Below are 23,669 nucleotides of genomic sequence, written 5' to 3'. Positions count from 1 at the left end.
CTCCTTAATTCAAATTACAAAATAATACTTACCAGCTGCTGCCTTGCAAAGATTTCCTGCGTCTACTCACTGCAATGTATTACCATAACTGTTTTCAACAAAATTTTTTTAGGAGATAAAGTAATTTAGGTAGTACATTGGTTTGATAAATTCATGTTCTGATCGTTAATGTTTGTCTATCCACCTACCCATAAGTACCTGCCCCTAAGGCAGTTTCGTTTTTCAGTCTTACAATTGATGAAACCTTCAGTTTTAGTGAAGCTTTTAAGGAACAACTGGACTCTACCTGCCCAATGTGTTGGCTGCTGTTGCTTTCCAATGAAATGCAAGTTGGCATTTATTGCAAGTCAAAAATGATTGTAAGCTAGCAGAGTTGATACCTCATTAAGTAGAGTCATCAATATAAAGATAATGACAGCTCATCCAATGGCAGATCTTCTAATCCTGCTAATGTTTGGATTGCGTTAAGAACTAGCTGAAATGTGATAGCGACATCATCATATCACCTGTCCTAAGCCAGGTGCTGAATTTACACAGGAGACAAAGGTTGGAATAAGGTCAGTTATGAGACCTGGAAGGCAAAAGCATTTCTTACTTTCCATAATGCTTCATATCAGCCAGTTCAATGCATTCCTGAAGTCAATGAAAACAACAAACAACTTTAAATCCCATATATTCAAATGAGGATTAAAAAAAGACTAGTGGGCTGAAATTAATGGTGACTCATAAATGAGTCAGCTATTGAACTCTCTTTCAAAACCTGTTTTCAAGAAGAAGAAAAAAAAATAGTATGAATAATTGGAAACTAAGGAGCTTTTGCAAGTAAATACTTGCAGGTACTTAGTGGGCAAAAGTAAGAAATTCCAGAAAGCATGCAGAAGTTGCACTAAGAAAACTAGTTTGTGCTATTATTGACCACTAACAAGTATCTTTGAAAACTAGTTAGCAACTGTTAAGATATCAGATGATTGTAGCAAAGAATTTGACATTCAGCTTTTAAAAGACTCAGAAATCTGACTTCATATGAGACATTTGTCCTTCAAGTGAGTAGAACATATCAGTGGTCCATCCTTTGTCAGGTCTGTGACTCTAGTCCAACAGGGCACTCACAGCAGGCATACCTAGCCCCATCAAGTGTCCTTTGTGTTTTCACAGTACTCCAGAATATTTCACACTGGTACATTAAATTAATAGAATTTTTTGAAGTCCAAGAATTTTAATAGTAATGACAACTCATACACTTAAATCTAAACTCACCTTCTGATGTTATGCTGCTATGGATAAAATGTATGACAGACATTTTACGAAGAAAGACATTTTATAAATTCTTACATAAAATAAAAGAGCTAGTCTTTAATACTGTTTCAGCTGAAAACTCGAGCCTTCTTGTCAGCTTGGTCAAGTAAGTGAGTTTATAAACTGTGGATGGAGTTGCCTCAATACCTAATCTGTCACCAAGAAAAAAATGATACCTTAAGCTTTGTCTTAGTGTTGTGTCATATGTCTATGTGGTGTATTTTATTTTATGTAGATCCTTACTCAAGATAAAACTAGATTAACATCCATAAGCTACTGTCAACTACATGTTGGCTGAGCCTTTCACATGTTTTGTGCTGATTCAGACATAAAACTCGTGGCACCACACAGTTTTAAAAACCCCACTCCTTTTGCATTTCATCTGTGTCTTGAACTGTAGACACTTACCTAAAAGGATGTTAAGCTAAGCATGATTAGCACCAAAAGCATTTCTGTATTGGTTTTGTACATCAGACATTTTTTATTAAGTGAGAAAGATTCTGTGTAGTTATGTTCCTCTGCGTTAGTAGGAAAGACAAAAATAATTCTCCAGCCTGCTTTGGGCATAGAAGGTAGCAAGATAGGAAAAGGCTTTACTTCTTTTTGTATTTTTTTGTCTCTCACCCTTGGTACATAGCACTGAACACACAGTAAACATTTTGCAGTCCATAGCATGGCAGCTTTGTTGCATTTTTTATAGATGGGGGATCATTTCTTGAAGTTTTCATATTTTTGTTGTTGTTGCTCTCTAACAGACCTCATAATCCAAATGCTTTCAGGTTTTCTCCTTTTTCATGCTCTTACATGAAGCTCAGAGCTTAATGCAAGTTTGCAAGAAACATGTTGCTCATAAGCTCTTGATTCAGGAAATTCAGAGAGGTATCTGTTCAACAGCTACCTCTACTACTGATGAGTCCATCTCTCCAAATCAGCAATGCAAAGAGGGGCCAGCTTTAGGCATGTTAAAGGGTGAAACATAGATGAAACATTTTTTCTTACACTGTACATCAAGAAAACCCCACCCATCAAAAACAAACAACAACAACAACAACAACAACAAAATTACATCAAAAACAAAACCACTGCAACCTCCTCTCCCCCCCTCCCCCGCCCACAACTGCTGTAACAACTTCCACCTTTGTCAGTTGTAAATGTTGCCTCTCTGGGTTTAGAAGTATTGACCCTGGTGTTCAGAACCTTCACTACTTAAAGGAAGACACCTGAAGGAAACTGGGCTGCCTTTCTGAAGAGCTAAGCAAATAGAGCTATGGGTATTTTTACAGTGGTGGATAAAAGAATAGATGTGGACATTTCATTTTTCACAGTCAGTGTGTAAAAACTGTGGCTGCAGTGACAGATTATTGCTGAGACACATTCATGCACATCTTTCCACTGAGTAATTGTTCACCTGTTAAAAACACCAGTGCAAAAACGTGTCTAGGCTTTCTTTCTAGAACTGCAAGGTTGCTCAGAATTTTGCCTCTAGTTTTCTTCAAATCTTTCCTGAATATGCTTAGTAGCAGGCACCATGAAGTCTTGCTGGTTTCCTGCTTGGCAATATATATCTTGCCTTACCTCAAATAGAATCACTTTGCAGCAGAGATTGCCATTTTGTGTTGTGTGCATGTGTGTGTGTACACCTACGTTAACACCTACGTACACATGCATTGCTTCTCATGCACCGAGGGCTCTCAGGACACAACAGTAGCAGAAAAATTACAAAGTTGTACTATGAGATAAAATAAAGTGTCTGACTTGCTCTGCTTCCACCACAGATCCATTGTCTGCTATTGCATTATTTTTAATGGTGAAGGGAAGAACAACATTTTTTTCAAGTACGACAACTAAACAAAGTGCTGTCTCTGTGTCTCTCTTTGATTTGCAGGTGCTAAGCTACCGTGGCATACTGGGGCAGCTTGGTTTGCCAACCTCTCTCTAGCTGGAAGCATTTTTTTCCCCAAGAAAAACCTCCAAAAGCAGGTTATGATCTTCTTGTGCCAGCCTTTGTTTCTGACATGAGAGACCAGTTTACTGACACATTCTTGACCTCACCAGCCTTGAGTAATACCTTCCTAAATCTGCTGCAGGCCGTAACTCTTTCTTCTGGCATTGATGATTCCTTATGCATAATTCTCATAATCTGTCATCTATAATTAGCTCTTGTTTTAGGTTCAAGCTGGTATACTCGTTCATATAAAATATGTTTTCAAAGGTTACAGATTTAGGATTAAAAATATCTCACCCAAAACTCTGTCCAGAGTCACCACTGGAAAATACATATGCCCCAAGATGCATTAATAAAGTATCATCTGAACTAAGCAACTGAAAGACAGGGAGAACCAGACAGTTGCATTTACTTTCCCTGTCAAAAATCACTCCCAATTTCAACAGCTAGATAAGGTGGTTTGTTCATTTAGGTCCCACAAGTCATTCCTATGGCTTTATCTGGATATATTAAACAGATGCAAATACAATTTGACCAAGCAGAGTCATGCCAGTTTTTCTAGATGGCGAATGACTCCCTCAAGTAAGTATCACTTCATTTAGAAAAAAGTCCCATTCTTTTAATTTAGCTGCTACAATCACTGCTAAGTGACTGTCATGACAAACACTTAGAAAGACTCAGCATTTTGCTCAATGTACTTTTTTTTTTTTTTTTTTTTAATCTAACATGTCTGTTAACCATGTCACACTAAACATTGAGCACCTATTTTAAAGTCTCAACCAGATAATTCATTCACTGTCGTTAAATGGTACACAAGTACACATCTTTTTATTTAAAGTAACAACAGTTGTCAAGCTTAGTGATGCAAATAGAATGAACTCAAATCAAGAAATATACAAAAGCAAGTTTGAAAATATGAGCTAAAGGCTTGGGCTGAAAAAGTGCATGAAAACACAGATGAGTGTTTTGCCTGCCTGTTGATGAATTTCTCCCAAAACAATAAAGATGGAACATCACAAATACATTATTTGCAATAGCCATAGGTGTAAAATTATTGTTTGAGTGTCCTCTGCTGGACACTACATGGCATAGCAATGAAACTACTAGCATACATTGGATGAATTTTGCTAAGAAATCACTATAAAATTCAGAATAATTATTACATTTCATGCAGAATTAACTTAAAAAAAAAAAAAAACGACACGTTTTTAATAAATTGCTACAACTTTGAGATTTGTAAGCATAATTATTTACTCTAAGGCATAAAACGTTCATCTGAATTAAGACAAAAATATTTCCTGGAAAAATACTGCTTTTGTTAATTTTGCAGTAGCAGTTTGTTGCAATGACTCACTTAAGGTGTAAGCATTTTGCTGGAAGGCTTTGTTTTTGTTTTGAATTCTGATTGATGAAATCACAATGCAACTGTAAGACTTGAGTTTGTCATTCTGACGTCACTCCACTGCACAGATCTGCGTATGGGATCCACGTCACATTTTGTGAGGCTTTTGTGACTGTTCTGCCACCATTCATCTTTGAACCCATTAAAAATTGTAGACTAGCTCTGTCGAGAATGCTAAGGGAGACTTTTCTGTATCTTTTCATCACTCTGTTCAGCTCCTATAATTTGTTCTGTCTGTTATTTATAGACAGGTATACGTAAGTTGATTTCATACTTATATGTACGTTTTTCTTATTGTTGTTCACAGATTTACTACCGGTTTGCCTTTCTGAACTTTCTAAACTATTATTTAATTATGCATGACAAAGTGAAAGCTGTTTTTAAAGGAAGCTGTCCTGATTCATGCCACACAGGTCTAGACGGCTTTCTAAATACATGATTCGTTCTCTGCATCAGGAGAACCCGCCAAATTTTCTTTGCTCTTGCAATTATCATCTTTATTCATGGGAACATCTTCTTTTCCTCCATTCTCTGTAGGTCTGGAGTTCTTATTTTGAAAGTGTTTCTTTATAAATGTAAAGAAAAGGATCGCAAGCAAGTAAGAAAGACCTCTCAACAATGCTGATAAACCAAGGTAGACATACCTGTGGGATAGAGCATAAAAGGTAGTGACAGATGTTATTTGTTTCTAAAGAAACTGAAGAAAATCACTTTTGAAGACTTTTAAGAATCACATATATACCAAATCCACATAATAGTTCAGGGGAAGACAATTTGAAAGCTAATGGCACAACAAAGTGGACATTTTGGCTAGTAAAAGCATCTGTTAAATATATAAAATTCTATTTGCTTATGAAAATAGTTGCAGAGGTAAATTTGTGTGTCTTTCCTCTTACTGGTAAATCATAAAGCCCTAGGTCTTTTAAATTGATTCAAATGATATTAGAATAGATATTTTCTAGATATTCCAAAAGTCCCTGTCATTGACACTAAAGGATTTTTGCACAATTTAAAAACTGGCTAAAAAGCCAAGAGTTTAAGATTTAATCCCAAAATTCCTCAATTTCAGGAATTCTGTGATGACCAAATCTGAGTCCAGAGCTAGTATCTGACCATGATGTTTGATCAGTGGCCTCATACATTATTACAGTATGACAGACCGAGGAGTTTCTACCTGTATAAAGGAAATGCATAAGGCTTTTGGTGCTCTACTTTGCCTTACCTGTATGCATTGGAGTCGTATAACCTGCAAGCCCCCCGCTGCCCACAGCTTCTGCTTCCCCATTTCAAGCATGTTTTGTCAATCAGTGCACCAAAATAAACTGGAGCAGGAATCCCAGCTGCAATAGAAAAAGCAAAAATGTCTCAAGATATCACAGGAAAAGATGTCTTTTTCAAAAGCAGCATTACGTTTTCTTAGTAGCAAGACATCTGCTGCAAAAGTGGTAATAGGTGGACTGTGGGGAACTTTTATCAGAATAACTTCAAGCTGGGACACCCTCTCAGTGCCCTAGGGAGCATCAGTTCCCAGGGAGTGTGGTCTAATGGTGGCCAGGCTTGTAGTTGAGCACACTGATTCTTCCATCATGCTGGTTTCTTGAGTGTGGCATCCAGTGCATGCCAAGCTGATGTGCGGGAGAGGTAGACCAGTTGTGTGTTTCCAGCACTGAACTGATACAGTTCCCACTTCTACACACAGCCTGAATTAACCAGGCTGGCTCTTCCCTTCGTCTGTCTGATAGTGTCTGGTAGTCAATTTGTCTGAAGGGATGCCACCAAGTATATGGGACTAGATGTACTGAATATGCTTTTCAAAAACGTCTATGGGAGTAGAGCAAATGAAATCCTTAGTGTGATTTGGCCAGATATAAGCTTATGCTTTACTGCAAAAGATGGCAGGCATGGGACAAAATCCTATCCTTGCTGAAGCAAGGGTGGGAACTGACTTCAGAGAAATATGTGCTTCAACATGCACAGGATCATGTTTCATGTTGTCTTTGCTTGTACATGGGCATCCTGTATTCTTAAATAGGAAATAATGTATTTTGTTGTAATAGGTATATTCTCAGCCTGTTGTATTTTAGGGCTCTTGTGAGAGTGTGAACTCAATAAGATATCTATAAAGGCCTGTAAGTTATGATCATTAGGGTTGTAGCCAAGATGATGGGAGAAATGCTGTTTTGGGATATTTGGAATATTGCTTACAGAAGGAAGAGGGGAGCAGATTTGATCTCCAAGTCAATGTAGATTAAGGCCAGCTTTCATAAATCAGTAACTGTGACTCTACACATTCTTACAATAGAACGAGCATACTCTCTGGAGGTGCTGAAGCAAAAGCTTATAAGAAAGGAGAAATTCTTTTTTTTTTAATGTTTTTGTTTTTATTTTTATTTTTATTTTTATTTGTCCCACTGCCAGAAAAGTTACAAGCTTGGCATTGTTTGTCCCGAGTGATGGGGGAGAAATTCTGCCCCTCCATTGTTTGAATAAGAAAGTACAAGAGGACAAAATGAGTGCGCTTTCCTGTCTCCAAATGTCTCATCACAATCCTGAGCAGAGACTACAGCCCAAATTTGGAAGCCGCTGTCATTTTTTTAGGCTCCATAGCAAATCCAGCTTGATTCTTAACACATATTTCTCAACATTTCTGAAAAGCTGGTATTCTTATTCCATCAACAAAGAGAACAGAAGAGAACAAAAGAAAACAGAGAAGTGTTTTCTTGCCAGCCTAGGCATGTTAATCAACCATCTCATTAGCTACTCTCAAATAAAATAAAAAAAAAGAAAAAAGAAAAAAAAAAGGAGCATTGCTGCATGCTTAAAGGGAAATGAAATTTAACTTGTTACATTGTTCCAGGAAAAGGAAGTTTTAGTGTAGAGAAAGCACTTTGCTATGGACACAGTTGTATTGGTGTTGAATGAAGTCCTGCTAGAGCACTTCTTTTGTGTTTTACTTGCAGCACTGCATCTCGATTAGCCACTGGTTTAATGGCAAGTTTGGAACCTTACAGAATTATTTCAAAATTCAAGATAAAATATAAACTTTTTCAGAAACTCTGCCCATTTTGGAACACCAGGCTCCTAGAGCGCAACACCATTTAATCAGCAGGTCAAATCTTTTCAAAGTTGTCAGCTGACTTACCAATGAACTCTGCAGAGTATGTTGGACCTTTAGGAACAACACAGAATGTTCAGCTATTTCACATATACATGTTTCACAAATGGTGATTGTATTGGTGCTATTCAAAGCCATGCAAAAAAGCATCTTAGAATGATTTCACTTACCTAGTGTTCTCATAATGAGTGTGTATAGACCAACTGCAAGAGCTTTCAACTCTGGCTGAACGCATCTGAAAGATGGATAAGAAGGATTTGCCTATCAAGTGTTTAGACATGCCTATTAAATTGCTGTTAATTTCCTCAGATTGAACACCCTTAATGACAGAAAGTCAAGCTTTGCAAGGAGAATGCTTCCTACGATTGCTGAAAATATGCTAAGTGCTATGAAAAAGGTGAATGAATCTATTGTTTTCTATCACATATCTATCTCTTGGGAAGTCCATTCACTAAGTATAATTAGAGAATTGAAATTTTAAAATCATTATCACAGTCTATACTAGTGTTAATGAAATGGGCTCCTCAACTGCTTTGATTCCATAGCATACATTTTCCTCACCTGATAGAAACACCATATTGTCCTAGAACAAAAATGTAGTGAGTAGCAATATTTGTGCAGCATCTTTCTTATACCTGAATGACACTCCTCAGTACAACACTACATCTAGAACTACACAAAGCCATCTGGCAATATGACCATCTGTTTCATGAGGAACCACACTTCAAGCGTCCAATATGTGCACTGATGTTGAATCCATTATATATCCCGTCTCTGACATCTCCTTACAAATATTAACATAGTCAACACTCAGAAAAATGTCTCAAAGCAATGAGGAAGGGAGATGAGCTTGCATTGTCTTTTCTGTGCTCATTTAGGGTGAGATAATGCCCTCAGGACTCCCATGAAATTTATCACTAGTACATTTTTCTACTAATTGAAATTTTTCCTTGGATTACTGAAACATATATGTAAAATTGCATATGTGGTTCTGAATCATTTTGATCCCTGCATTGGAAAAGTTCAATCATCAGCACAGTTTTACTTACCTAAACATAATCATGTATGCTGGTGTGCCTCCCAACGCATAACAAAAGCCACTTATGACTTGTATTACTGTATAATAAATAAACTTCTTTGAACAATCATCACTTTTGGGACATTGCCCCAAGGTGACAGAGTTATTTCCTGACCATGAACTGCTGGCTTTAAGACAGCTGCAGTTATGGAAGACCTGGAAGACACAAAACGGATTTTGCGGGACATTGCTCACACAATGGGGAATCCTGCCTTCAGACATAGGCAGAGTCTGAAGCCCTTCTAAGCATCCTGTTTTTTTCTTGCTTGCCTTTCTTGAGGCAATGGGCAGCAGCTTCTTTTCTTTTCTACAAATGCTCAGATTAGGAAGGGATGTTACAGCATCCTTTTATCAGTGGACACAGTATCACTTTTTGGAAGATGTTGAAGACCTTCAAGACCTCTGAACCTGTCCTCAGCCTTTGTGTGCCTGAAGACCAGTTGAAGGGGAACAGCAAGGTTCAAGGGAACGTGCTAGTTGTCTCCACCTGTTAATTGACTTTGTGAAAATGCCAGGATCACTTGTCCCTCTTTGCTGAGGCTGATCGACCAGAGGTACCTCACAGCTGTAAGAAGCAGCTACCTGTCAAGACACAACTCATGTAGACCCCTGCCCAAGATCAGCAGTAGGTGTACAGATAGCTTAAGAGCAATAGCTTTTAATTAGGCCTTGTGGGGCATGGGGATCTGCTTATGTAAGGGGAACTGTGGTCCATGAACCTTAACCTCTACAGAGGCAGGCTTGTGTTGTAGGCAAAAGTTCCACTCTCATAGACATTTAGACTTGCCTTTTAAACTGCTGTTACAATAGTGATGTGTATCATGGGAGATATTATGGCATGTTAGTGTAATTTAACTACTGGTTAAAAAACTTCAGGGTGGCCAAAATGAGATTTATGAGAAGCAAATCACAGGCAACCTTCAGACAACATATAAACACTCTGAATCACTAGTTTCTCACATTCAGTCCACAAAAGATGAAAGTTAGTATCTACAACAAAGAGCTAGGGTTTTTTCTTAATCTGCAATAATTCAGAGAAATGTCTATGTCTTCTATGCTGTTCGTAGCCAGAAATCATAAATACTTTACTGACTGTTCCCCAGTAAATTTGGTTTCCCTTAAAAGCATTATACTGCTGAAATCCTGATTTTAAATGGAAAATAAGCTAGTAAAAAAACAGAAGCTGGAGCAGGCTCTTACCATGCTTTTTCCATGTCCCACTGAAGTTGTACACCCAGCTAGACATGCTGAAATGTATGTCAGTCCATTGTCCCCACATACAGGATCCCACACATTGGTGGCACATTTGCAGTCAGAATTGCAGTCAGAAAACATGGCATTTTCATGGTACGGAATTGGTTTGCTTGTTAAGTTAAGTTGAGACAGAGTAAGAACAACTCGACAGAGTAAGAATAACTTTTAATTCAACAATGATGTCAGCATAGCCCTTTACACACAATGGTGTCATTGTTACGAAACCCATCTCACAAGCCCAGGATATGTATTTTGAGTCTCTGCAATATTGATCTCTTTGCTTCAGATTCCATGCTACTCACACTCATATTAAAGTGATCACTAATTTACATAGAATGTTATAGCAAATAAAGTAGCTGCTACTGATTCTAGATTCTAGATCAGCTGATACTGATTCTACTTTCAGACATCCTGAACTGAGTTCTGTAACAGGGGGGATGTCTTCCCACATCTTCTTTCTTGTTTAACTAAGCTTATGTGCTTGGCATCTCTTTCATCTCAGAGCTTACTAAACACATTTCCTAGGCCACTATTTGGGTTTTTAATGAACATGTTGCAGGGAACAGGGCAAGAGGCAGACAATTAGTTCTCAGCTTCCATAAAATGTTAAAATCCTTGGCATCCTGCCTGTCGTGTTCTATATTTTCAGCTTTGAACCAGTATGCCTCGATTAATGAACTGCATTGTTAAATTGATGAACTGTGGGTAAGCCTCCATGGAGATGCAGAAAGGGCCCCACCAGCCATGAAATACTCTTAGTAAGATGGACATGAGATAGTGCCAACCCATATGCTAGTGTTTTGTTGGGCCCTTTGGATCGATGTTCTTGCACAAACCCACTATTCTGGTATCTTTATTCACTCCAGGAAAAAATAATAGCTTGTAACTTTTAAACCCTGGTTCTATCTTGAGAGGAGAGAACAACTTCAGTAGGCATAAAAGCTTCATTTTAGTTTACAGCAGTCTGAAAGTCTAGGATGCAGCAGTCTTTCTATCTCTGTGCAGAATGTGCTACCAATGCTCCGGTACATACACTTCACCTTTTTACTGGGTCTGAATGCACTCTGCAAGAAGATTACTTCTGGTGTAGAGATAGCACTAAGTGAAACAGCAGTGCCACTTCCACAGAAGCCAAAACCTTCATTGGTAGTGATGCAATTTTGCTAATGTGTTTCTAAGTAAATTTCAACAAGTGTTGCACTTTGGCAGGCTGACACTCTGCTGACCAACAAAACTATGACAATGACACTTGTTAGTGTTTTCTTCCTCTAAGCATGTTCCCATTTTATCCTTGGTATCTTAGTATATTATTTGAACTATTGCTGCCATGAAGAAAAACATAGTCTTCATTTTATACTCACCCATCATAGGACACTGTTATTCCTGCTACCACATGGTTCTCACAGCCAACAAAAAAGTGCAAGAGAGTGAGGACATAAGACACAAATGACATGCTAAATGCAAACTTGGTTGCTCCAATGATGCCCATTTTATACTTTTTCATTATGAGCCCTCCTAGGAAAATCCCAATACCAACAGGGGGTAAGGATGTCAGTCCTGAAAGAGATTGTTGAAGGGGAATGTTCAAATAAAAGAGTAACACTGAGCTTATGAGCCAAACTCTGTCCTCAGGCTGACGTCCCTGGCAGCTGAAAGTTGTATTATAATGAGTCTAAGAGGCTTTCTGCTCAGCCTAATCCTTGGGTTGTGTATGTTATTTTGAAGTGTCTAACTCTCAACCCCCCCTGTATGCCCAGCTAGTTGACACAGCGTTTTGCTCCCACTTGGCAAGGTACCCAGCAGTCAGATGTTGAAGCATTTTAAACTCCCACACACGATTCATTGAATATTTTCGGTGCTTTTGCTATAATAATAGAATATAGTATAAATAATTGAATGGAATATTACATACATATATACAAATATAAAGAATATAATCCAATTATTTATTATGGTTCCATAGACACCAAAACTGTAGCTTATATGTTGACTTCATCTAATTCAAGTTTGGAGAGACTGCCATTTACATCAGTCTGTTCTACATGGAATTCAGTCCCAGAAACAGAATGACACAACTTTTCCCCATGCACCTTTTACAAGATAAACAGTTACAGTGTAACTCACCTATTAGAAAGTTAGATTTAGATGTAGATTGTCCATATTGCTGTTCCATGTACTTTGGCTTGTAAGTCAAGAAACCAATAAAGCTACTGAACTGTAACAGTGAGCAACATAAAAATGTAAAGTACATTCGATTACTCAATATTTTTTTCAGGGAGGTATAGAAATCTGAAAGAAAGGGATATATGAGTTGGCTTTGAAATATACATGTACATGAAATAATTACTGGTGAGTAATCTGTGACATTTAGGGCAAAATGCTTCTCTTAGATGTCCAAGGGCAAGTCCTACTGATCTTCATTTGCTTGTGAGTATCTGAAAACAAACCATGCTCTTGAAAACTCCAGAGGTTGAGATAAGGAGAAAGAGCCTTAAAAGAACACAGAACTGCAGATTAAGGCCTGAATCCTATAATGAGAATAAAAAAGGGCTCCTTTCTGAAGCAGAGACTTGTTTTAGCTTACTTGAATATCATCACAGTTTCAAGGCTAAGTGCCAACTGCCTTTGTGGAGATGTCCAATGGCATATCTTCCCCTGTGATCTGAACTAAGACAGTAGAATATTTCTGATGATGGAAAGCCATCTCTTCCCTTCACCTTTTCCCCCTTATTGTAAGGACTGCACAATTAGAAGTGGCATTTTAGCCTGCCATATTTTCCTCTGGCAGCAACGCATTTCAGAGTCTCTATGAGCTCCATGAGTTCTACGACAATCAGAAAGATAATTTGGTTTCCTATATTGCAAAGGAGCCCTCTAGTGTTTTCTTTAGCTCCTGATACTGAAATTTTGTTTCCACTATTCAAATTTGTATTGCAAACTTTCAGAGATAGGTTCCACTCAGGCAGTGATATATACAGAACCTCATAGAATTACAGAATCATTTAAGTTGGAAAAGATCTCTAAGATCAAGTCCAACCATTAACCTAGCACTGCCAAGTCTACCACTAAACCATGTCCCTGAGCACTACATCCACACATCTTTTAAATACCCCAAGGGATGGGGACTCAGCCACTTCCCTGGGAAGCCTGTTCCAATGCTTCACAACCCTTTCAGTGAAGATTTTTTTCCTAAAATCCAAACCTAAACCTCCCCTGGCACAACTGGAGGCCATTTCCTCTTGTCCTGTGGTTGTTGCTTGGGAGAAAAGATGGAATTTTTCCTCATTTTTGGGAACACAAAGAACTAACTGTCATCCAGGCCATTTTTTTTCTTATACTGATAGCTTGAATAAATTAATTTTATTTAGCACTAGACCATTGACTTAAAAAAAAAAAAAAAAAAAGGAATAACTACTTTTACTATGCATTTTGCCTCTTCTCTCTCTCTCCCCTTTCCTTAAAAACAGGTAAAAGAGTGCTTGGAGACATCACACATTATTTATATGCAGTATTATTTTATGGAAATTTTCAAGGTTTTAATTGAAAGTTTTAATGAATGTTAATCGTCTATCATTTTCATTGGCAATCTCTGCTCTGTCATATGCTGTTCTTGAAGAAGCTCCTTAACTTCTCGTAATACTTATTGGACACTTCCTTTCCTGGGGATAGCTAACTCATTTAGAATGAAGTGTATGGGAGACAAAATATTCTGAAGAACTATCACATTTCTGCAGTACTTTGTGCCAATTACTTTCCATATTTATACAACATACAAAACACTTGCCTTTCATCATTGTTGACCACTTCATTGGCTTAGGTTCTGCAGGAGTAAGTGTCTTCCTGATGGCTCCCGTATTTTCCAGGAGACTAGATGAAGTTTTGTCATGATTAGCTTCCCCTGGCTTTTTCAGACTCTTTGGCAGGAAGCAAAATGGAATAGCAGCTAGGAAACTGATTACTCCACCTATTAAAAAACCAAGCCACCATGCACCCACCCAGCGGGAATCTTGTGGAGTGATAGTGATGCTTCCTAGAAATAAGAGAAACAGAACCAAGTTACTTAAATGAGACAAAACTTCCCACTTTTTGTCTGCTAAAATGGCTACATTTTTGCAATGGCTGAATTTCAGTGGTAATGATAATTATCTAATGAGAGGTCTTTCACCCATTGAAGGCATCAGGAATGATACCCTCAATGGTGTTATGTTTAGTCTGTCTGTCTGCATCTTATCTTGAGTGCCATTCTGTGTCACACCGGATAACCTAGAGGTCCTTATCCAACACCTAGGAAACTGAGTGGCCAGGAAACACCATCTCAGAGGTGATTCCTGCCTCTTAAGGGAATATGATGTAGGGCCATAGCCACCACTTATGGGGATTACCCTGCTCCCTTTAGCATTCTGTGGATGTGATTACATACATGTGTTTTCTTTTCATTCAAATAAGCAAGAACTGGCAAAAATAATATAGGCTACTGCAAACATTAAATGAATTGTAAGTAACATTAAATGCCCAGCTGAAAGAGCTGGTAATCCAATAAAACAAGATAATTGGTGTGCTAACAGAACCCTCTTATTAAGATCCCAATTTAGAAAAACTTTGGTCTGTAAGAGTTCTTGGTACTAATGTTTAAAATTAAATGTATATTTTAATCCTTCAAACCTAAAGGAGGATTCTAAAATATTTTCCTTGTATAATTCTGCCTTTGTCCTAAAAGCTTTCAGAAATTTATAACAAAGTCTATAATAAAATTATCATAATTTAGGTAATTGAAATATAGTTTAATTAGTACAGTTAATATAAAAAATCTGGTGTAGAGGAACCTGTTGGCAACAGGCATTAGGTTACTTTCACTTTACCTCTGCTTCACTTACCTAAATCCACAAATCCAACATCCACATATAGTTTGGCACATAAAGATCCCAGCAGGAAACCAAACATTGGGCCGAACATGCCTATTGTGTGCAAACATGCTGGAAATATAATGAAGCAAATGCTAGTAAATTTCAATGGCTTAATGTTTTCTTCTGCAGAGGATGATCAACCTCTCACACTAAGAATCTCTCAGTTTACTTTATGTTGAGATTACCTACGTATACAGGAACATCCTCTTCCTTTGCAAAATCATCAAGATAAGAAATGCCCAGTGGTGTTATTGGAGTCTCACCAATTCCACGTAACATATTTCCCAGTAAGATATATATCCACATGTATGATGATGGTTCCTTCTCACAATCTGTAGATAATGAGAGGTTACGTTTTCATAATAGAATAGTTGAATGGGGAATAGTGACAAATCAGAGGAAATTCAGCACATGATCTTAACTTAGTATTTAAGGCATTAACAGCATTCGCCTTATGGAAGTTTAATGGCAGGCTGTATTATAACTTTTAATAATCTTTTAGTACCACTTTCCTCCACCTCCATTTTATTTGGTTTCTAAAGATACAGATAAATATCACCCATCAGAAAAAATGTCCATATGAAAAAAAATACAGACTGATATTATCATAAATATGTTATCTGTCATATAAAACTAGAAGTTTTTAGAAGATTGGTGGGACACAGCTTGACTTTTTCTCTATCTGTGACAACATGTATAACAGCTGTATTCCATATTTTAAGTAAGATCATAGAGATCTCCATTTATTTCCAGTTAACTCTGTGCAACTTCACCCCCCTCCATATCTCTTCCAACCCCCAAGCCCCTGGTTCTGAGTAACTGAATCCCTGCAGAAATCTCTTTGCATCTCCTTCAGTGTTAGGGTCATTTTATTACAATTCGGAAGTGAGAACATAGGAAAACTGGGATCTGGATCCTAGTAATTTGTGTTTGCTGAATATTTCTTCAACAGATTTAATGAACAAAATGCACTGAAGTGTTGGTAACGTTCTCAGGTAAGTAGAGACTGAGGTTAGAAACCTAATTGGGAATCTTGTATTGGGTAATAAGTTACTCCACTTGCAACCAAAGGTAAAACTAACTCCTGTATTTGTGCTTACAGTTCCTTACCTGATTTGGAAGTCTCCAACAAGGTTTTGTTCACATCTTGACGAAGGGAACATGGATTTATGCTTGAAGTTAAGTTGGCTGAAGGTGCTGTATGTGATGCTGTCTCATACTTATAACTGAAAACACACAATATTACATTTAGAAGCAATGATCAGTAGGTAAATACCAGTGCAGTAGGGCAGGAACAATGCAACTGCTGTTTCCCTAAAGAGAAAGTTATTTTTGTTTAAATATCAATCCAGACTGCTACTGAAGGAACAAGAAGGAAAATTACTGAGCATATTTTAAAAATATGGAATAGCAAAAATAAAGAGCAAATAAAAGTTAGAATCGTGCATTTGGAAGACAAAACCTTTTAAGCTGGAAAGATCAAAAGGGCTTTTGAAAGCAATTCAGATAGGGCTGAATTTCTGCTATCAACATTTAGGGTCTATTCCAAGTGAGATCCCTATGTTGACCAAACTGTGGAGGAGAAAAAGGAAAATCTCTGGATTGTGAGTCTCCCTTTTTATCTTAGATACATATTTGTGGGAGGATGGGGAAGATGTAAGGAATGGAGAAGTCATCCTCAGGAGGTATCTATTTGCCAGTTATTTGGCATTGGATTTAGAAATAGTTGTTGTATAGTAGCAGGTAGATAAATATAGTGTTTAAATGACACTCTATCTGTGTATATGGGAAGCAAACTGAGCATCTCAGGTGCTGGAAGTTTTTTGACTGCTTTAGCATCATGCTTTTCCCAGATATGAGCCCCATCGAGTGCAAAGTACACTGAGTTTAGAAAGAACAACGTGGTAAAACACACACTGCTTCTAGGAATTAGGCTGGCTCTATTAGACAAGGCAGGCTTATTTTTGAGTTTGAAACAAAGAGTGTTCATCACAGGAGATAGTGCATAATTTCCTCATGAAAATTGAGGTCCAAATTCATGAGAGACTTTATGAGTTTCCCAGTGTAGATGAGACAGATACATAGCTTGGCTTAAGCACTGGAAAATACAAGTCTTAATACTAGTGCAAGATCCACTATCGTGACAAAAAATATATATGTGTGTATATATATATATATGCATTCTGTAGGTTTCTTTTTGCATTAGTATAGCTTAAATTATTCTAATACACTTAAGAGAGCAACAGAAATGTGTTTCATTATGTTATCACTGTATCAAAGCTATAGCTAGAAACATTATTGCATATAAGCAAAATACAGTAATTCTCTGAATCAGGAGAAGATGCATAGAAATTATTTTAACCAGCCACGGTAAGTCAATTTAACCAGACATGAGCATTTGGAACAGAAAATGCCCTTGGACCAGTTCTATGAGCACTGATGCATCTGCTGGCTCTGAAGCTGAAAGGCTGCTTTGTGTGAGCAGTTGCTACAGAACAGCACAGAATTTGTTTCACAAATACACCATCTTACACAAGAAGGTTTTGGTTTCCTCTTTCAAGGAGATGGATTTCTTCCAGTGAGGACTTCTGTAGGTTGATTTCTTCAATGAGTAATCTCTGGAGCCCTGATTTTACATGAGAGTTACTCATTACTATAAATAAAGTCATATTTCAGGTAGAGATATTCACCAGTATAAGGTTATCAGCTCAGAGCTGGTTGAGGTTCTGCTCAAAACAGCACAAATTTCAACTTTTTTTTTTTTTTCAAATCATATAGGTGACTTCTATATTGTGTGAATTCTGATAGCTATATGAAATTTGGTTCATAATAATTTGACTTTCCATACTACGTTATCCTGACATCAGTTAGCAAACAGCCATACCACATTATTATATTACCACCGATTTTCTCAATAAGGTGTTCTTACAGTTAGCCATTCAGAAAGAGTATATAATTTGTTAAATAAATAGTATCAGGGTAGTAGCATAGTTGAAGACTTTCAAAGAACGTGATTTTGTAAATAAAACATGTATTTCTATTGATTTTGTAAAATGACTTACTTCTCTGTCTCTTCTCTGCACAAGTCTGACTGAAAATGAAAGCATATGGATTTTCATGTTGTTTTTGTTGGTTTTTTTTGTTGTTGTTGTTTGTTTTGTTTTGTTTTCCAGAGGTTGATCTTTTACTTCAGAAGAGTCATATTTTTTCAACCAGATATAATGAATAGTGGTGTGCAATTCATTGCACATTAAAGTGAGGTGCTATAGGTTTTTGGAAATCTAAGTCTTAAAATATAGCAGCTTTCATTCAAAAATCAGAAAGCAATATCTAATTTCACTGAAATTAGTCTTGATAAGTACTTACTATCCCATGAAGAAATGAGGCATTGCTGTTAAAAGACTCCCTAAAGCCATAGTAAAGCATCCAACAGCAATGACTTTGGGCCTGTGAAGTTTAGCTCCAAAGTAGCTTACAAATGCAATCACCAGCAAATTACCTAGAAAGTAATGAACCAAAATTAATGTCAGATGCTACATCTCGTAGTTCTCTAAACAGTCTGCTGCATGTTACAGAATATTATTACCCATCTCAAAGCTCCCATCAATGAAACCAACGGTAGAAGTTGGAAGGTCAAACCTTCGTTCAATTTGTGTGATGGAACTTTTCATAATTATACCAGACAATGCTTTACTGAAGTAGCTGAATGACAAAGCAGCAAGAAACATCTGAGGGAAGATTAAGGCAAAAAAATAATTAGAAGTAGGGACAGGAAAACTGGTAACATAGAGATCAAAATATTTGTAAAACTGTGCAGAACAAGCATCATGTTTATTTGTTACTGAAATTGCAGTGACAACATTGTGAGTGAATTTTCTTGTACCCTAGTTATGAGAGAGTGGTGCCAGGGTGGACTCACTGATGTTTGCTCCCTGCTTAGGTTTTCCCCACAGCAAAGGACTGGTAGTGGGCACTGCACTGAAAGCAGGCACTTGCTTTATTCATGTTCAGGGTTGCAATGGCTGACAATGGTCAGACAGCCTGATCTTTCCTGCCTTGGTGGTCAGAGGTATTGCAGAGGAGGAATCCTTTGGACTGTAAAACTTAAATTTGGCAGACAACTCACTGGGGACTGTTTACCTTACTGGCATCCTGTGGTTAAATTTATCAAAAAGCTGAGGCCCATATCGGGCAATCAAAATGGTGAGATTTCTAGATATCACAGAAATGTAAAAATTTGCCACAGGTGAAATACCTCATCAAGATAGATTTAATGAAACTAGTCCAACCTAAAATTAATCTTAGCTCCAATTATTTTCTGCTTCGGCCACTTACTTTATCTCAGTTCATAACCATATAGCTAGCCATGGCACCAAAATGGCTTTATGGCTTTATGCAAGTTTTCATGGTATTCTAGTATATGGAAGGCAGTACAGGCTGATTTGAGTTCCTCTCTGTCTAAAATATATTTTGAAATATGTGAATCATGTCTGTGTTGCTTCTATATCATGTATTTCCTAAAGGAAAGCTTGGCATTCTTTGTAATTTTATAGTTACTTCCACTAACACACATTGTGGCTTTTGCAAATAAAGGTGTATTTGATAACAAGTTAAACTAAGTTTGTTTAAATATTATCTAACTATTTCAACATAATCTAAAAACAAATAGACTTATTGCTCACTGGGTAAAAGTTCCAATACAGCACAACTTTGGGTAAGTAAACAAAAGTCAATATATGTTCAAACTTTGCAATTCTATCTACTGTAAGAAATGAAGTCAAGCACATGCTTGAAAATAGGTGCATTTATTTTGTTTTAGTCAAGGAATAAAGAAAAAATCACATAAGTGAAGGCTTTTGTCCTGACCAGTTTTGGATTTCCTGAGTTCAACTGACAAAAAATCTGTGAGAACCACCTTTCCTGCCTTATGCCAGCAGTGGTCTCAGAGGTTTTGGCTGAAATTGCAAACTGCTGATAAGCATGAAAACACAAACAAAAATGACATAGATGTTTTGGGTTTGAAAATGCAGTCCCCATGTAAACCCTAAAATATTTGTCAGGAATGTGAGGTAGAAGAACAGTTTGTCTTTTGTTACGTGCAAGGTATTATGTCTACTAAACTCTAATTGCCATAAAGTCAGTCACAGGATGTTGCAGATACAGATCCACAGTCTTGAAGCATTGCCCATGTATATGATGGCAAAGTTTGTCCTGTGAGTCTCCCAGAGAGCTTAGATTCTATTTTTACAGATGTATATGGGTGGCAGATGTGAGTCAGATAAAAGAAGAAATGTAACAAAGTTTGCCTGATCCTCGAGCCAAACCACTCCGGGTGTCTGAGAGGTTTACAGTTGCCTATATTTTACAAATAATCTTTTATTTGTACCTCAGCCACAAGTAGTAAATACTGAAGTCTTTAACAAGAAAGCAAAAACCTCACTAGTTTACTACCTTTGTTCAGTCTGTTGTTCCTGTGTTCTCCTGAAAACGTAAGTGCTTGCATGAATCAATGGATTACACGAAGTCCTGGAATATGATTCAGCTCACCTCATTTTAGCTCTAAAAATGGGTATTGATAACAACCTCTAGACTTCAATGTTACCTGTTTTAGGATGTTTCAAGTCTTCCACTGGAGACTACCTGCCTTCAGTGACCAAAATGGGGACTTAACTATAAGTAATTAAAGAGTAAATATGTTAGATTAGAATTTTTATTTTATTTTATTTTTAGGGCAAAGTTAGATGAGATCCAACCCTTCCCTGCACCTACAGTATGTATTTAGTTCCAGAAAAGACAGGGGGAACAAGAAGTAAGTAAACTGTAATGCCAAATCTTGAATGAGATTTCTTAACATATTACATCAGTAATTTGTGGTGATATTGATAAGAACCAAACCTTTAGTCCTGTGCAACAGGTAGTCTTCTTTTTGACTGGTAGATTTTTGTTTGCTTCATCATCCAAAAGCTGGACAGGCTCTGCTTCCTGATTTGAGTCATCAACATTGCTGGATTCAGTTTCCACTGTCATGGTTGATTTGTCTACTGAGTGATCTGAACCCAAGAGAAAACAATAATAGATATAAAAATACATATGTCAAAATAGAGTTGTTTGATAATTTTTCTAATGAAACAGTAGTTATGAGAAAACACTGAGATGGTGAAACTGAATCTTTCCACTGGAAAGGTTTGGCTCAATGACTTAGATCTTTAAAAGCATATACCTGTTTAAATTTGGAAGTATCTTGTTTTGACATCTTTCTTTTAAAGTGAAATGCCCCTTCACTCTCTCTACTGCCCCTACCTCTCACCCCATTTTTTTTCTTTTTTTCTGTCTATAGTGATTTTAATGCTAAAAAGACTATTTCCACAAAAGAGTAAGAGGAAAAGTCTCTGTCCAAAAGTGAATTAGAGGGGTCAATATAGCATCAGTAGTGAAGCGCAGGGAGTACTAGGAAAGCTCTGACTTTGTGGGTCAAGTGGCTTAGGACCCAATCAGCATTTTGGAAAGACATGTAATAACACTGTGCCATCCAACTTGTCCTTTTGCACTGACCTGTTGGAAACAACTCTTAATGACAAGATGATAAATTATTTTATCTACCTGACCTCTTTTAAGGAGCTTATATGTTTTTGCTTTTTTTTTCTTACAGTGTTATATGGGGTTTTCTTAGTCCCATTCTGTCCACAGAGTGCTATCTATATACCCTGACACATGGAGTCCTCTGCAAGTCAGGATTTCAGCAGAACTGCTCCAGTTCCCCTGGGAAGAAAACACCTAGTATCCGAAGAGGACAGATCATTTCCTCCTTTGAAATAATATATTTTTTCTTGAAAGACTAGTTGCATGATTAAGTTGGATTTGGTTTTAGTGCAATGAATGTTACATACTTTAGCTTTTTTTTTTTTTTTTTTTTTTTTTTTTCAGTTTCTTAATCTTTATATTTGAGAGATGGCTAAGCAATTATACAGAAAAAATATTTCAGTGAAATGCTTTAAGGGAAGCCTACATATATACTTGCAAAGTTTATTCAAAGAAGTAAAACACTTGCCCGTTTGTGCAACTCCAACTACAAACAGAACAGATTTCTGAAGGAAGATCCAGATGACACTGCAGAGCCCCTCGGAAAAAAATGGATCAGTTGAAACAAAGCTTTCTTCAGATCCTGTAGATCTTGACACACAGGGGAGATAGGAGTATTGGCACTAATGACCCCAAATCATAGCTCACAGGAACTGATTTATTTCACCTTTCACAGTACTCTCCTCATTTCAGAAAAGAGTGAGAATGATAGAAAGAGAGGGGAGGAAACTCATACAAAGAGAGGCTTTCCATGCTTGAATGGAGTTGAAAAAAGTTGGATGAACTTTTCTAGTGCTGGAATAAGTCCATCTGCATTTGCAAATTGCTTTGCCACAGGCCATATGGCAGAGTAACACTTTTCAGAGCATTTAAAGGGTAGGCATTCGGGTATGAATTGTGTATGAAGAAAAATGTTTTTCTTCACTCAGATGGAACAGGGTTAACACATAAGGATGTTTAAAACAAGTACACAAAAAAAAAATAGATTGAAATAATTTTCTTGTCATTAAGTTAATGAGCATGTTGTTTAGGTACTAATGCTGGCAGAAACAACACCTTTCCTTTCCCATTGCTTCCCACACTCTTCACTCATGAAAGTAACACTGCTTCTGTGGCTGTGCTGTAAATCTGGGTCAGAAAACAGATCCACAAAAGAAAAAAAAAATCCTTCCTCAGACAGATAGGAACAAGAAGAAGAGGAAATAATATTTTCTCATGTCTGCATAACTACTAACAGAAATGCTTGTGAAATGAGATTTTTAGCATTCAGGGAGTCAGTACTTATAAGCACATTGTCCTCTGAAATTTAACTGTCCCGATATAATGTGAAGGTATTAGCTTCTCTGTTATAAGATACACAAAGGACTACAGTAAGATGCTGGGAAAACATGTCATTGCAGGTAACAGACCTACAGAAGTTGCAGTTTTTAGAGAGTTTGAAGGTAGAACCTGAATATAAGGAGAGAATGAGTTAAGACAGAGAAACGTGGATAAAAATAAGAGGTAAAGTAGAGAAAAGACAAAGGCAGTTACGTATCCAGAACTGTAACTGAAGAAGTTCAGCAGGACATCCTGGTAAATGTTTCAAAGACAGATTGTGAAGGCACAAAAAGGGAGGACAGTCAGATTTAAAGTTGGAGCAGTAAGTATCAAAGGAAAGGTTAAGAAGTTAGAGGTAAATAGTGAAAAAGGCAGCCAGAGGCAGAGGTTAAGGTATCAAGCAAGATCCAGGATGATAAAGAGAAGAAAAATAAAGTAAAAGTCATCTTCTGGGGGCAAAAGCTACCTGATGCACACAGAAAAATGTGAAGCCAGATAGAAGATGGTAATTAGCTTCTCCAGAGATCTAGGGAAGGACTCTCAGCCAAGAACAAGTGTGACCAGTTCCTGTCATTGTTGAATAATGTCTTATCACTGCTTTGCAAAGATACTACTGTAGAAGCTGCTGCTTTTGCTGTGGAAGAGTGGGAGAGGGGGAAGTGAAAAGATGATGCAGCCTGTGATGGAGAAATGTCAGAGTGAGCTATGTGCAAGGATCAAGAGTTGGAGCTGCTGGCAACATCTGCTGTCCTCAGTTGACCTTGACCTATATGGAA

General features: G+C 37.3%; 1 protein-coding gene across 1 annotated transcript; it reads right to left on the bottom strand.

Moving 5' to 3' along the window:
* Positions 1-1,288: 1,288 nt before the first annotated feature.
* LOC311430262 (solute carrier organic anion transporter family member 1C1-like) lies at positions 1,289-22,101 on the bottom strand. The gene is made up of 15 exons (XM_084506809.1): positions 22,043-22,101; positions 20,890-21,044; positions 18,581-18,722; positions 18,361-18,493; positions 16,105-16,220; positions 15,180-15,326; positions 14,965-15,063; positions 13,875-14,120; positions 12,215-12,379; positions 11,452-11,647; positions 10,037-10,199; positions 8,808-8,992; positions 7,929-7,993; positions 5,866-5,983; positions 1,289-5,287 (listed from the first exon to the last, which is right to left on the bottom strand). The coding sequence occupies exons 2-15, from the start codon at positions 21,019-21,021 to the stop codon at positions 5,071-5,073; spliced, it is 2,124 nt and encodes a 707-aa protein (XP_084362935.1). The 5' UTR covers positions 21,022-21,044; positions 22,043-22,101; the 3' UTR covers positions 1,289-5,070.
* Between the last annotated feature and the right edge of the window lie 1,568 nt (positions 22,102-23,669).

The sequence above is a fragment of the Aythya ferina genome (assembly GCF_964211825.1).
Source record: "Aythya ferina genome assembly, chromosome: 1".
Taxonomy (NCBI): Eukaryota; Metazoa; Chordata; class Aves; order Anseriformes; family Anatidae; genus Aythya; species Aythya ferina.
The sequence above is the reverse complement of the archived record's forward strand: the minus strand, read 5'-3'. Positions and strand labels throughout refer to the sequence as shown.